The sequence below is a fragment of the Antrostomus carolinensis genome, unplaced genomic scaffold (assembly GCF_000700745.2).
Source record: "Antrostomus carolinensis isolate BGI_N321 unplaced genomic scaffold, ASM70074v2 scaffold1769, whole genome shotgun sequence".
NCBI classification, from domain to species: Eukaryota; Metazoa; Chordata; class Aves; order Caprimulgiformes; family Caprimulgidae; genus Antrostomus; species Antrostomus carolinensis.
This window is the reverse complement of record NW_010337674.1, coordinates 2,255-18,093: the sequence shown is the minus strand read 5'-3', so window position 1 is coordinate 18,093 and position 15,839 is coordinate 2,255. Positions and strand designations below refer to the sequence as shown.

The 15,839-nt window shown below is 38.4% G+C and overlaps 1 protein-coding gene across 1 annotated transcript in view; it reads right to left on the bottom strand.

Moving 5' to 3' along the window:
• The window catches only part of LOC104530598 (ecto-NOX disulfide-thiol exchanger 1-like), a 52,399-nt gene that overhangs the window by 36,148 nt on the left and 412 nt on the right, over positions 1–15,839 (bottom strand). The window contains exon 2 of the mRNA XM_029086799.1: positions 8,842–9,026. Within this exon, the coding sequence (XP_028942632.1) occupies positions 8,842–9,026 (185 nt within the window). The remainder of the gene's footprint in view (positions 1–8,841; positions 9,027–15,839) is intronic.

Below are 15,839 nucleotides of genomic sequence, written 5' to 3'. Positions count from 1 at the left end.
AAATACTCCACAGTGAGAGTGGTCAACCACTTGAACAAGGGCTCAGAGAAGCTGTGAACTCTCCATCCTCAGAGGTACTGAGAACATAGCTGGACAAGGTCCTGAGCAAAACTGAGACAACTCTAGAGCTGTCCCTGCTTTGAGCAGAGGGATAGTGTATGTGACATCCAGACGTACTTTCTGACCTATGTTCTTCTATGGTTCTAAAGAATACCTAATAGATATCAGATAATTAGTTCTCAATGTCTTTTGTTTCTATGAGGCATAGGAATTCAACCACACCAACTACAAGAGGCAGTGTTAGGGGTGGACAGCAGATAAAAGGAGAACATGGATGGCACAATGAATGGCTTAAGTTTCAGCCTACAGCTTTGCTTTGCCGAGTAATTTTTAAGTATATCTCTGTGGTGGTTTAACCCACAGTAGGACCATGCATGTTGAATTGGGTGTCTGAGGTTCTCTGTCATCCCCTCCTCCTCCTTCCTCCTGGCAACGAAGCTCTCTCTTTGTTTAGGCCCACGGTCTCTTTTGTTCAGGTCAACGGCCTCTCCTCCCGGTTCTCTCCACCTTCTTCTTTTCAAGACAGTCCTTCACCTCAGAAATATGGATTTGCAGAGGCATTTCCCTATTGCTAATGGGCTCAGCCTGGGCTGGGGGAATAGGCCTGGGAGCCAGGGGAGCTTTCACAAAGCTTCTCACAAGGTAGTCCCTTCCCCCACTACCAAAAATGCCCCACCCTAAACCCGACACAATCTCTTACTCCTCAAGCAAAATAAATCCCTCCTACTTTTGCTAAATGAGGTGACTGGCATATTACATAGCCCTTGACTTTACTGGTAACAGGTGAGTGAACAGGTGGGCTTACAGTTTGCTCTGATCCTGATCAAAGGAAGAGGACTGATCCCAGATGAGCATCATGTTCCCTTTACCCTCATATCTGTCCTATAAGGCAACCAGTTAGCACCTGCTATGATGCACACTCAAAAGAAGACATGACCATCCATTCATAGCAACTGTATCTTCTCCAAGCTTCCATTATGGATACCTCCTCACCAGGTAATGCCACTTGAACTGTATGATCCCATCTCTTCTTTCACAGGACTGTAAATGAGCGTGAGACCTCATGCTGTTTCTCAACAAACCAAATTAGATTTTTTTAAATTTTGATTTCCTATCCAATAAGAAATACCTTATTTATTTTGAAGGAGAATGAAAACATCTGACGTATTTTAATTAGAAAAATGACATTAGGGAAGAGAATCAATTTACCCAGTGTAATTCCCATTGAAACACCATTCCTAGTAGTGGAAGCAGAGTTCCTAGCAATGATAGCATCAAACACATTTGGAAACTACGTACTCAGCAACCCAATGCTAGTATTTAGGATCTTTTAAAGGATTCATGTAAGATCACTGGACTATAAAACTTGTGAGATCTGTTCTTCACCACCACTAGACTACACAAGCATGTTAATGAAGATATTAGTTGATTTATTTCATATATTAAATAAATGTATGCACCCAATTATTTCTCTCCAGTGTTTATTCTTGCTGCTAATCTCAGTTTAGCTTTACCAGTGGTGGCAGGCAAAAAGACACTACCCTCCACCATCCTACCAGGAGAACAGCTATTGATAATATGGTGCTTAAAGCATCTGTGGGCATTTATTTACGCTTCCCTAATATTGCTGAAGTGGTGGTGGCAGAAGTGGGAAATTAAACACTACTTTCAATAAGGAAAGCTTGTTAAACACAGAGAAGAACCCATTTGGCTTGTCTGAGATCTGGTAAATAATTAGCACTTAATTGCCAGCTGCTCTTTTTTTTTTTTTTTTTTTTTTTTTTTTTTTTTTTAATATAATCAGAGAGAGTAAGTATTTTCTAGAAGTTTGAATGTGGACAATGATGTACAGAGCCCTGAAAAGCACAAGGAAACAAAGGTAATACTGATGGGAACATTTCTCTTTGTCCTGGGAGCAGACATATTTCTTAACCAGTTTCCAAATATCCACCACAGAGAGAAAAAAGAGACATCCCTGGAAGTGAACATCTGGACACTGGGTCCAGTCCCTCACACTTATCTTGTATCAATTCCCTATAAAATTATCAGTGTTGATCAATATTGCTATTACCACTCCAGTACCACTTTTATAGGAAAACAGAAAGATCTAACCATAATTCATACTGCAAGAGTAGTAACAAATAACATTTCCAACTTAATTACTCTGGTCTGTTTATTCAGCAGGTAAAACACAAATACAAGGGGCAATGTTTTTTTATCTCTTTTATTTACTCTTCTCTTTAATACTGCATTTGGAGAAGAGTCAGGTTATAGTTGTGCATAAGTACATTGGGTAGGTTATATGCTGAATAGATGTTTGGTAAGCAAGAGGTAGGTGGACAAAAAAAGAGGCTACATTTATTAATATAGCCCTAACATACTCTATCTATTCAACAATTATGTTAATTTCAGTGCTAAACAGCTTCTAAAGACTTGATACTTAAAGGTAAATCGTTGTTATAATGGTCATGGCACTCACATGGCAGCAGATTCATCAGTTTTCAGTCAACAGCATATGTGTCTGTGACTTCCAACATTTCAGTAAGTTTGTATGTGAGAGAAAAGAATGGCTATGACACTTAACAACATCTGTGAAGGACCTGAGAGCTGCAGACCTAAACACCATTTCAGGCTTATTGGAATTTAATAGGTGGTAGATTGGTTATAAGAGTAATGTGGAAAAAAAGTCTCACGATGCCCTATTCTACCAGCTGTTGAAACCTCCTGGACAGAAATGTACTTTTCCTCCCTGCTCCCACTGAAAGAGAGTGAACCATGGGAATAGTCAATTCTTCCATTACTTGTATGAGAAAAAAACCTATTTTTCATATAGGATAGGAGAGGAAGGACCTGAGCAATGCCATTTTTGCTTGTAGAAAAAAATTCTGCTAGCTCAGTGAGGACATCTGAAAATAGACTAGCCTTGCTCTGGTGGCTGGGAATGGTAGAAATCCAATTCATTTCAAAGGCAGCACAGTGAGACCAAGGCTAGCTATGTCTGGCTTTTCTACTCAGAATAGTTACTATACATTAGAAATATATGATCTTGCTTAAAAAGCTGAGAGAAAACCCTTGTGCCATCTGACTTGGACAAAAGTGTCCTATTTAGGCTCCCAGTGACTGTACTGTGGAAGCTGTGTGCACTCCACAACCCTTGTTACCCTCTTTCGAGGGAGCAATGAGTGTAAGGAGGGAGCCACGATGCACTCCAGCAGCTCTTCTCACCCTACCAACCACAATAGTCAGGCATATTACAGACCAAAGTGTCCCTCTGTCCTGGTTTTTAGGTGAAACAGAGCTGGATTTCTTTTTCAGTAGTTAGAATAGTGCTGAGTTTTGCTTTTCAGCCTGGGACTTGTTATGAGAGAGACACTGATAACATACCAGTGTTTGCATTTTTGTTGCTGGAAGTGAAGGACTTTGTATTCTGTTAGTCCACAAGCACAAGATTTAAGGGGGCTGAGGAATATTTAAATTAATAAGCTAAATTGACATTTAGATACGCCAATGGGATATTCCATATCATATCATGTCATGTCCAGTATATTAGTGAGGGTCTCTTCCTCTTTTAGCTCTCTCTGGCTTTCGCTCGGGCTCTTGTTCTTCTGGGATTGTGGTTTCAGTTCAGGATTGTTGTTCCTCTGGGATCGTTACCTGGGAACAGGCCTGGCTTGGTCAGCGGGGGGTGAGCAATAGCCTTGGGTATCATTCTTTTGTCTATTTTGTTACTGTTGTCATTATCACTACTATTTTAATATTAGTATTATTTTAAGTTTTATTTCTATTACTAAACTGTTCTTATCTCAACCTACAAGCCTCCTTATCCCCCAATCCTCTCCCTTATCCCCTGGGGGTGGGTGGGAGTGGGTGGATGGCTGTGTTGGCTGCTAGCCAAAGGCTAGCCCAGTGAAACTCTCATACCTTCCTTGAACACTGAAAGCCTGAAATGATTGCTAGTCACCTGGCATTTATCAGAGCCCTTTAAAAAAAGGTGTTTAAGTCGGAGATGCTATTTATTTTACATGCTAAATGATTAGTGAACTGCAAAAGCTAGTCCTCAGTAGGTAGGAAATGTCAGGAGCAATGTGGCCTTTGCAGTAAGATCTCGAGTTGCATATTGAACAGCAAGGACAGGGAGGTATTGAATAGGTCATGATTAACTGTGTACTCTGTCTGCACTATCAAATGGGGAAGGGTCTCTGAGGTATACAAAGCAAAATACACAGGCAGTAGTTCTGGCAGTTCCTGGCTTCTGAGTGCTTAGGTTCACAATCTGCATTACTATTTGAGTTAAACTGATATTCTTTGGGGCAAAAAAGAAGACAAGACAAAAGAGGACTTCCATCAGGCTGCAGCAGAGTGACACCCATATGGGTCATCAACAGGGCCAGAAAATGTTCAGTCTCCTGCTAACAGAGCCGGTGACACCCACAGCACTGTACCAGCCTTTATGTCAGCTCTACACCTACCATCCACAACTGTTCCTGTTCTTGCTTTCCAGCTCGAGCACTAATTTTAGGAGAGGCACCCCCGCGCATTCCCTGCTCCTGCAGTAACCCCATGGCTAGGCTTCTATGCATCACCACCAACAAGGGTGAGCTTGTGGTGTCACTATGTGTTAAGAGTATGAACCTGAGCTCAGCTAACGAATCGGTCCCTTAAGGGGACCGGGGCAATGAGATGCCTCTTAAACATCCTAGATTCAAACCCTGGCATTCACAACTGCAAAACTGTAGGTGCTTGTGTACTTTTCCTGGAGAAAACATAGGTGTAAGCATGGTTTAAATGAGGATTTCTGCATGACATCCTTGCCTGCAGGAGTTTAAATTCAGCCCATCATGCTCAGGGAGTTGTGAGAGGAAAGAACATTATCATACATTTACATGGTGCAGTGAAGTACCATGCAGAATTACCAGTCTATTGGCAACTGAACCAGTTCAGGACTCAGTACAGCTACACAAGTATGGTCCCATACCTTGGCCAGTTAAGCCTGATGAAAAGGTGGAACTAAGTCATTCAGTGAGAGAGCCATGCTAAAGGAGGTGTGCTGTGTAGACTTAAGACTAACTTGAGAAGTAAAACATTGCACCAATGCCTGTGCTATGGAGTTGGTTCAGGAACAACCCCAGATGACCAGTAAAAATTTGAAATTTACTTGGATACATGCTAATGAGTGCCATCTCCTATGTGGCAAGCTGACATTTTTCAAAGTCTTGTAATGCTATCAATTTCAGGCAGATTTTATAAAAGATATGGAAACCACATCATTAATTCAATAGCAACTCACTGTCAAATTCTGAGTTCTTGTTTCAAAGCATGAAGGTGGTAAGTGCGTTTCCTCAAGAATTTTCTTTGGTGGACAACAAACAAGAAAAGCATAGTTTTCACACTTTGTTCTTGGAATGGCTGAAACACTTTGATGATAATTTTTTTCAAATTAATTTTGCTTGCTACTCCACATGGAATATGCTAACCCAGATGGTTAAAATTTGAAGAAATTATATACCCACTGAAAACTGAGTCTTATAATGGCAAGCATTAACACTACTAGGTAATATTTTCTGCATTACTTATAGGCATGTATCTGGTAAAACACTTCAAACAGAGAGACAAGATTTAAAAAATTCTTACAGCTGTGCTGTGAAGAATTGTAAAAATAGCACAACTAAAACATCATTTCTTGTGATCACAGACTTTGTTAGAGAATACCAAACATTGCCGGAAAAACAGAGCCATTCGAAAAGTGATCTACTTGGTATGTATATTCTCACATAGAAATAAATTGAAGGCAATACCACCTATGCAGCAGTGACAAGTTAATTCAATTTCCATCTCAGAATCAGGTAAAGTGTATCTCATTTGTTACCATGGATACAAGACATTATTTCCATTTGTTTGAGATCTCACAGTGGGTATGAAATTAAACTGTGACACAGCTTCATGGAGGAAGTTGACTAAAACCCATATAAGTTCAATGCCATTAGTCCAAAGGATTTTCCTTTTTTAGACACACTAAATAAGCAGGTTGCTACTACTGCCCATGAAGTATACTTCATAAGCAAACATCTGTGAGATTTTGCTGATGCTATTTCAGATCAGTAGGAGTGATGGAAGAGAAAATAAACATTCATTTCATAAGTCCTGCAAAGGTGGGAAAGAATCCTGAAAAATGTCCAGGTGGTAGAAGTACATTAAAAATACATTGATCCTATGTTTTGTGCTATTGTTTGGCACCAAATATGTTTACAAAAAAAATTTATTAATTCTGAAAATGCATCAATTTTTTCTCAGATAAATATGCTTTTTGAACTACAGCTCAAATCACTTGCTCTCTAGTTTTCAAAGTTAGAAGAGAAAGAGGTGTATGAAAAAGCAGAGGAGAATGAAGAGGAAAGGAGGAGGAATAAATTTTTTTAATGCTGACATATATGTAGGGTTCAGGAATTCAGTGGCATTCAGTTTACTTTGTCTGAAATTAATTTTAGTATATACAAAAAGATAAAAGGGAATACAGGTCTTGTTGTTAAATTATTACTACTCAAGTCCTGGTTATATGTTTAATATTTCATAGAGAGACTGATTTCCATAGATGCTGAGCACCTGCTACACCAATGGATTTCAGCTAAGGTTGTCATCTCTCAACAATTATAAAACCAAGCTGAGATAAAACAGAGTCTACCTAAATCAAAGGTTTATTTCTAAATATTCATGCATGAACTCCACCAAAAGCACAAAGATTATGGGATGTCATGACTATGGCTAATCACTGAAATCCAAAGACATCATCCAGCTCCTTAATTGACTGATAATTTGTCACCAAATATTCTGAACTCCACCTCCCATGCTTCTGTGTTGCTGCCCTCCTCAGCGTATTGTCAGACTGGATTATCTGTAATGTCTTCTCCAGCTCCCTGGGCCATCTCTAATTATATCCCATTGGGAGTTAGTAGGTCTGACCCCGAGATGGCAAACTAGAAAAATTCAGAACCTCACAGCAAAATTGTGCTGAACATAGAAACTCTCAGAGGAATAGACTACAGTGTCCATTGCTAGCTGAACAGAGAGATAAGTAAGTCACTCTCTGTTATTGACTTGCATTATTAACATTTGCTTGAAGTTACAATACAAATCTATTTATATTCTACAGACTTGATTATCCTTCATCCAGACCCCAGGTAGGAAATTATAATAATGCAAAATGAGCATTAGGGCTCTAGCATTTTGATTTAGTAGTATTTTGTGCCCACTTTTCACTGATTTTAATGGAGAATTAGCACTAGGCTGAAATTTAGCACAGTATTTATATATGCAGTTAAATTTAATGAAGCCAGTGATATTTAAGTATCCATTTATATAAGGAAAAGATCATTAATAGACCTGAAGCATATCTAAAGTGTACTGAAATCTCAAATATTTCTGATTAATGACTTTATTCCTAAATTCAGGAAAGATTTTATTCCTGAATGGTCAATTATTTATTTTATATTTTTTAAAATATTTTGTTCAGAATTACTCCACTATACCATAAATCATCCTAATGTGATAATACTCTGCAGGTTTTGAAGAGGTTTATGTTCATATAAACACATGTGTAGGCTTGTCTTGTACTCTGCTATTTGCTGTTAGGTGGGATTTGTATACTTCTTGGATTCAACAGGTACCGTGATAGCAATGCAACTCCTAATCCAAGTAGGCAGCTCCTAAGTAAATTAAAATGTCTCCTGGTTTTTGTCATTAAAAAACAGCTTGATACAATCTGGAAGTGGGTATAACTTGTCTCCTTCTGGAACCTAGTAACCAGATGTGATAGTGTGCACGTGCTGCTTCAAGGCACAGATGATGGAGGCAAAATTAACCTCTGCAGTGACATCTTAAGAAGCTCCATGCTAGATGGGAATCCAGTCCAGCGTCATGGTGAGCCACTAGCCTTACGTTCTGTCATGTAAGCAGCTGAATACACGCACCTAGGCAGAAATGAAGTTATACACATGTATGTTGAATGAGAGCTGCTTATGTGTTAATGGAAGTGTCAGATGAAGCAGTAGGAGCACTCTGAATGTGTTTGCCAAGACTTGCCCAGCACAATGTTAGGAGTATACTGACAAATAAGGGAGAATGGATAAGATAAACTGAACCCCCCTGCAGGGACACATTGCAGTTTCTCTCAGACAGATGTCAGAGGAAAAAGCTTTGTTGTTGCACTTAAAAATTGCCTGAATGGAAAGGTTACATCCTATGGGTCAGCATAAATGATAAAAGCTCAGGAAATAGCACTGATGTTGCTATTCACTTGCAAGTTAGCAGGAGGGCAGTTTGGACAAGCTGGAGAAATCTCAGTCATCCTCAACAGTCAGCAGAAAAAAAGACAAAGCTGAGAAGTGGAGATGCATCTAAAGATGCAGATGAATGCGAACAAAGGCACCACAGAGCACTGGCTATGCCACACTGGACAAACTTTCTTGAACTTTTTTTGCAGAATCAGGGCCAATTGCATTAAGTGAGGAGAGCAAGAGGGGATGTACCAAAGTAATTTGTTTCTAAATAAACATGTATAAAGAATTTTCTTGAATTACTGATAGGTTTACAGTTTATGAATTCCCAAAATGACTATCCCTAAATACCTCCCTAAATACTCTCCTGCTTTACCCTATCTAAAATTTGTAAGATTTTGACTCTGAAAAGAAATCAGGACCCTCATGGCTAATAGTCTTGAGTAGGGCATAGCCTCATGGTACCACTTTCCCCAAAAAGAAGACCCATGCTTTTCTTCCATAGCAATACCTGCTGCATGCCTTGCATTGTCTGCTGCAGGAACTGCAGCTGCTGATCCTTCGTAAGGCTTTCTTCTGTTCGAAAGAGCTGTCCTTTCTCCTGTTTCAGGAGCTCCACTTCATTCCTGTAAGCATCCAGCTGCCACCGAAGACTATCGTTCTCTTCCTTTAGCGCATACGCTTGGGCAGCTAGAGCTAAGAAAAAATGAAAATGTGAAGAAATCAGCAAAATTGATTGTTTCCTCACAAATAATGCAAAGGACATTTTTGGGGGAGATGACAATACAGCTGAAAGCCAATGAGACATTTCTGAGCTGAGCTAAGACCCAGCAGAGCTGAAAATTATTAGGTTCTGGCAAAGACTGTTGCTGGGAAGTTATTTCCTGGGATGGAAGGAGCCATAAAGCGACCCTGGATAATTCAAACACTACTTGCAATCTGGCTGCTAAATATAGGCTTATATTTTCAGAAGAAACTGGCATGCAGTCCAAGGGCAAAGTACCCACCAACTTTACAATATTTTCCCAGTGATATTATAGGAAACAATACAATTGTTTAATAATTATAATAGAAGCTCCAATCAGATCTGTGCTAAGGAATTTTGACTATGTGAAGTTGCAAGATTTAATCCCATGAGAGAGGAAATACACAAATTCCTCTCGAATCTCGCTATGAACTACTTCGTAGCAATGGTTATGAGGAACCATTTAGACAGAAAAATGATGTAATAGAATAAAATTATATAAAATGCAAATGCTAAAAAAAAAAAAGTGTTGGCACTACAAGAACATTAGTACATTAAAGGCATTGAAAGACACTTAAGTCATTTCCTTAGGAAGCTCCATTTGGCCCCTTTTCAATTTAGAATGGCATTTTTATTATCATAACTGATGGCAGGTGTTTGCGAAGAAATCGATTAGTATGCAGGGATGGAAATTACATTTGCCAAATGACTTGCACAGTCTGCAATATAAGCTAAAATTTGTGTAGCAAAAGGCAGAAGGCCATAAAGCATGTACAAGGAACATTATTTAAATAAATTATCCAAACATAAATACATATAGGGAAGTGTGGCATTCATTACTTTAGGGATGTGGTTATCATCCTATAGAAGAAGGCACTCCTGGTAGTATTTATACTTGGCAGTAGCTGTGGTCATTTGGCATAGCAAACTGCCATACTATACTGTTTTCCTTCTTGGAACCTGGTAACACAACAACATTACAGAGCAGCGGTAATTAAAAAACAACAATCTACCATAGCCAATTCTATCAACATTTGGTAACTGAAGCACACAACTGATTTACATTCCTGCTTAAATGATTTCAGGCTTGGTATCACAAAATTCTTCCTTGCCCACCTATAATAGCAATATGGTTAAACTCCAAATTATAGGAAATTGTATATTAGCTCCATTTAATGTTAGGTCTCTCTTGACTAGACCTTTCACAGATAAAGAATCCCCTGTTCCTCATGATAACATGATTCAACACATTTGTGAAATTATATTAGCACTTAGATAGAAATTCACAATATTTCATTGCCAATAAAAATGTTTTATCTTCGATAGAGCAAATCTACCTTTTTCTCAGATAATTTTTACTAATTTTAAAATAGAACAAATGCATTATACAAAATAAAGTACAGTTAGCTACTACTCAAATACAGACATGGATTGGTTATTGCACTTAATGTGGATATGCTACAGAATCTCTCTGGAAGATTTAGCAACAGTTACAGTATTGTTACATCAAATTAACTTGTTTCGAAAAGCACGTAATCATCCTTCCATGACAAAATTTACCCTCAAGAAACCACAGTGATGAGTCCAATGGGCAAATAAGAGGATGATTTTTTTTTTTTTTTTTTTAAAAGCCAAAAAGCTAGGCTAAAAAAAAAAAAAAATAAAAGGAAAAAAAAAGCGCCAAGCAAATAAAAAGCAGTCTAACAAAAACTCAAGAAAAAATTAAATGGTTTGGGTTAGAAAGGGCCTTTACAGATCATCTAGTGCAATCCCCTAACCATAGGCAGGGACATCTATTAAATCAGGGTGCTCAAAGCCCCGTCCAGCTGGACCTTGAACAATTGGAATGATGGGGCATCCACAACTCCCTGGGCAACCTGTGCCAGTGTCTCACCATCCTCATCATAAAAAATTTCTTCCTTATATCCAAACTAAATCTACCCTCTTTCACTTTAAAGTTGTTGCCCCTTGTCCTGTCACTATAGGCCTTAGTAAAAAGTATCTCTCTGTCATTTGTATTCTCTTACTCATACCAATTAGACTCTCCTTAAATTAAAAAAAAGAAAAAAAGCTTTTTTAAAACACAATACTCAATTCTAGCCAGAAATTGCATATCCTTCTGCTCTCTTAGAGTACAAAAGGAGACCATCATGGGCATACTCAAATTTTTATGGGGGCATGGCAGCAGTAATTCATCTGCTGTCCATTGCCTAATCCAGCTCTTAAAAAACTTCTCAGAGCTACTGTGTAAGCAGAGTGCGTAAGGCTCTACATACGTGTTAATCCTCATCCAATCCACCATCCTCGGTGAAATGTGGGTTAGGACCCAGATTCAGCAGAGGTTCAGGCTGCACTACCTGGAAAAGTTGCTGTTGTGTATTTTCTGAGTCACATTACAGCCCAGTTTGGAGAACTCCTTCTTTTGCCCTCCTGAGTGAGTTCAGGCTATTGAGTGGACCTAGGGACAGCATGAGAAGTCTGCTGCAGGGGCAGCAAAGTAGGGGAAACAGAAAGGGCTACAACATATTGCAAAAGAAAGTAACTTGTAGGTGATGAACTTACAAGTTAAACCTAAACCTATTTAAACCTAATAAGGGTTTAAAAAAACCCTCATCTAAACGGAGCGAGTCACATTCTATATGAGCATAAGCACTCGTTTTTCCTTTAGAAATACAATACAGCTTTTTCACTGCTAAAAAATTCAGATTTTCACCTCTGAATGCCATTATTTTATTTTATTTTAAAATTAATTTTAGTATACTGTATGAAAACCTATCTGACAATAAGTATATTACAGCACTACCAAGATGTCCCAATCAAGGATGAGTGCCCCATTATTCTAGATTGCAGACACCAGAAGAAAAAGGTTGTATTTGGAAGAGGTTACAATCTATTTTGAGACAAAATGGAAATATCCCAAACAACCTAAAGTGAGAGAAAAAGAATACGGCAGAGATAAGTTTGTGACATTAAGCAGGATTCCCAGAGGTGTACAATTTTTTATCAACATTATTATACACTCTAGTGATCTTCTTAGCCATTCATAGTAAGCAATTAAAGATGGAGTCCAAGGTAGAAATATGTCCTTAAATACGTAGGATGCAACACATATAGAAGCAGTGTAACAGCAGAGTAAATTGTCACAAGCTTTTAAATGAATTAATTATAGATAAGAGTCCACAAATGATATGGCATTAAATACATGTAGTTCTTTTGCTATTTAATTTAAAGCTAAAAATAGTTCCTAACACATGCAGACAGAGTGGTTGGCAGAAAAGGAGAATAAGTCAAAGAAAGACATCTAGTGGACCCTGGGAGCTCCAGCTCATTCAGCACTGGACAACTGTTTCAAACAAAATCAGAAACATTCTTTATATTGACCTAACATAATTTTAAGATATTTATATTTTAGTGAATTAGATTCTGGATTCAGACCAACATCTCTATTGATTCCAAACAAAACATCTATTCTATATAAAGTTAATTATAATTTATTTTTTAATTATATTTCATTTATAATAATTATATATAATTACATTAAATATTTTATTTAAAAAAACACTTCAATGAATACTACATTAAAATTAGAGGATTATTTTTGGTGAAAGAGAATCTGCATTTTAAAACAAATATTTTTCAAATTTTTACAGAAATTTTTGCTGTGACAATTTACAAAGCTAGGGAATATATTTTTTGTTGGAAAAGAAGTTTATTCAGCTCATCTCAATGCAACGTCTCCTGCTATTTTAAGTTTCATAGTTACTCATCTACAGAATCCTTCTCTGAGACATGCTAAAAAGCACCTTAGCATAAAAAGACAATGAATTCTGAAAGTATTTACAGAAGAACCATATACAGGGAAGCTAGATCAAAAGAAAATTCCAACAAGCATCTCAAATAGCTGCCTGTGCTGCATGCGGCAGAAAATATTCCTACCTAAACAAACACAGCTGGAAACCAGCTCAATATATACTTTACAGCATTCTCACTGACGGATGCAAAATATACCTACCAGTCTCAGAGGAAGATTAGACATATGTAAGTGGGGGAAACCTTCACATTGATATTTTGAGGACATCTAAGAGGTTAGTGTGATTTCCTTGCACTGAGGCAGAAGTGCTACATACAATTTGGCAACACCCTCAGTGGCAAAATAGACTCCATGTAGTGGACCCAAGCTAGATCCAGAGCAAAGAGACACTCTTTTTAAAACAAGAAGTGACTGGCTGATCAGAAATCTGCTGAAGTCTAAGGATATACTCCTTTGACTGACGTCTCAGAAGGAACAAACAATTAACTTTATTTTTCAAGGGCATTGATCTCAGATTGTTAGGAGCCTGCTTTCTTTATGAGTAGTACCTGATCTGTACTTTTTACTTTGATCTGGTACTCTGTGATTGCATTTAACCTAATACATAATGCCCACTGGAGCCAACGTAGAGTAAGTCTTCACAGGTGACGTGGGGTAATTGTCTTTTATGACTCTCATCATGTTGTTGTGGCCAGGAAATAAAGTGAGCGCCACACACCTCTGAATGTATCTATTTATTGATGAAATTAGGGAGAATTTGACATTTGCTACCTGTTTTATTAATGCACACCTGGGATATGCGTTTCTCATTAGAGGCTGCACTAATAACATTATGGTTAATAATAATGGCAGACTACTACTTTGTGTACTGGGGACACTCCGAGTTGAAACGGATAGGCAGCAGCTTATCTCACATCTGAGGAAATCTGGAAATAGTAACTGAAAAACAAGTGAACAAACACTAAGAACAATAACAGAAAACCCTCTCATAAATTCTTCTTTTTCTTGTAAAGACTTCCCTTAGGTCCTCCTAGCGGAACTTTTTCTGTAGATTTTTTTTTTTCTATAAATTCTGCTATACTTGTATAAAAATAGATCATAAAACTGACAGTGTATGTGCTTGTTTTCCTGTCTTCAGACCTCTGGTTCTAGTCTCCTTAGCAGAATTTCTCAGGGTTTTGGAACTTTAGCCAATGTATCGATGCAGTGATGTGGATGAAATCAGATAAAGAGCATATTCCCAAACCTTCCTGCCATCTGAGTTCTACTAATACCATTTTCCTAATTTCTTGACTTGAAAATAAGGTTTAAAATGATATAGTACTCCTTTTAATAACATCAAGAAGAAAAGCATCAAAACCTGTCAAAATTATGTCTGTTTTTGTTGTAATTTTTTGCATCACTCCCATTGCAGAGCATTTACAATGTCAAAAAAAGCCATCTTGCAAGACACAGCTACTTCTTCAAAGAGTTTTCAGCTTGAGAGACTGAACAAATGTGATATGAGAAAAATAAGGACAAAAAGTTCACAACTATAACACAAACAATAAAAGGTATCCTTGGCCTCTAGCTAGCTTGCTTGTTTTTCAAATAAGTGAACTGTGAAGCAGTAAAACCAGGGGAAAATCAGCAAGGAAAAATGTTTCTGAAGGATCTGGAAGGGCATAAGCTATGCCTTGATGCTGTAGAAAACAAGGTATATTATACAATAATGGCATTTGTCACTCGCAAGGAAGATGGTCTTGGCAGAAGTGTGATGTGTTATCTTGAGAAAGGGCTCAAGTGAGGGCCAAAGAAAAGGAGCTCTTGGAAGTCAAACATGAGGTCACAAGGTTTGGATATTAATTTTGACAGGAAAAAGGCAGAGGTCAGATTCTAGTAAGAGCTAGGTGGAACAAAATAAGATTTGGACCTGAGTTCAACATGTGAAGGAAGCAAAAAGGAAGTGTGGTAGTACTCCTGGTGGTGGCACAAGAAAAGCAGTGGCATTTTTAACAGTTACTGGGTATAAGGAGGAAGAGTTCAAAAGCGTTGTCGTGCTTTGGGTGGATTCACCCTTTTGGCTTGCACCTTGCAGCCAAACACAGCCTTCTCTCTCACCCTCCCCCCGCTTTTCCCAGGGAGTAGGGAGAGAATTGGAAGGAAAAGGGCAAAGAAACTCACGGGTTGATATAAATACTATTTACTAAAATAAAATTATAATAACAACAACAGTAATAACAATATACAAATGAGTGATACACAGTGAAATTGCTCACCACCCGCCGACCAATGCCCAGCCTGTGCCAGCTAGTGATCCCATAGCAGAGACAGTCCCAAAACCGAAACCCAAGAGAATACCCCCATCTTCCAGTCAACCCTGGTTAATAGCCTGACATGACGTGATATGATATGGAATATCTCATTGGCACATCCAAATGCCAGTTTTGGGTTTTGCTATTTACTACCCTTCTCCCTCCCAGTCCTAATGCAGCTGTTAACCTTGGCCTTGAGCTCCAGCAGCAACTAATAACATTAGTGCTTTTATCAACACTCTTCTCATAAGAAATCCTACACTGAAACCAAAACACAGCTATTCTAGCTACTAAGAAGAAAATTAACTCTATCCTAGCAAAACCAGGACAAGTGAGTAATAGGCCCAGTTTCATGTTGAATACAAAACTATAAGAGGATACACTGGTGTGTGCGTGCCGGCATGTGTTAGGAAAGGGCAAAGCTGAGGCTGGGGCTGCCTTGAAGGAAAAAACTTTCAGTTTCACAGAGTAGATGGGTGTGGTGGTTTGACCCTCAGTAGGACCACGTGGTCCTGCACTCCCTCCCCCGACCTGATGATATGGGATTGGAGTCACAACAAAGGGGCACGGGATTAGGAATGAAGGACAGGGACGGCTCACTCACCAGTTATGGTCACGGGCAAAACAGACTTAACTTGGGGAAGAAAAATCAATTTAAT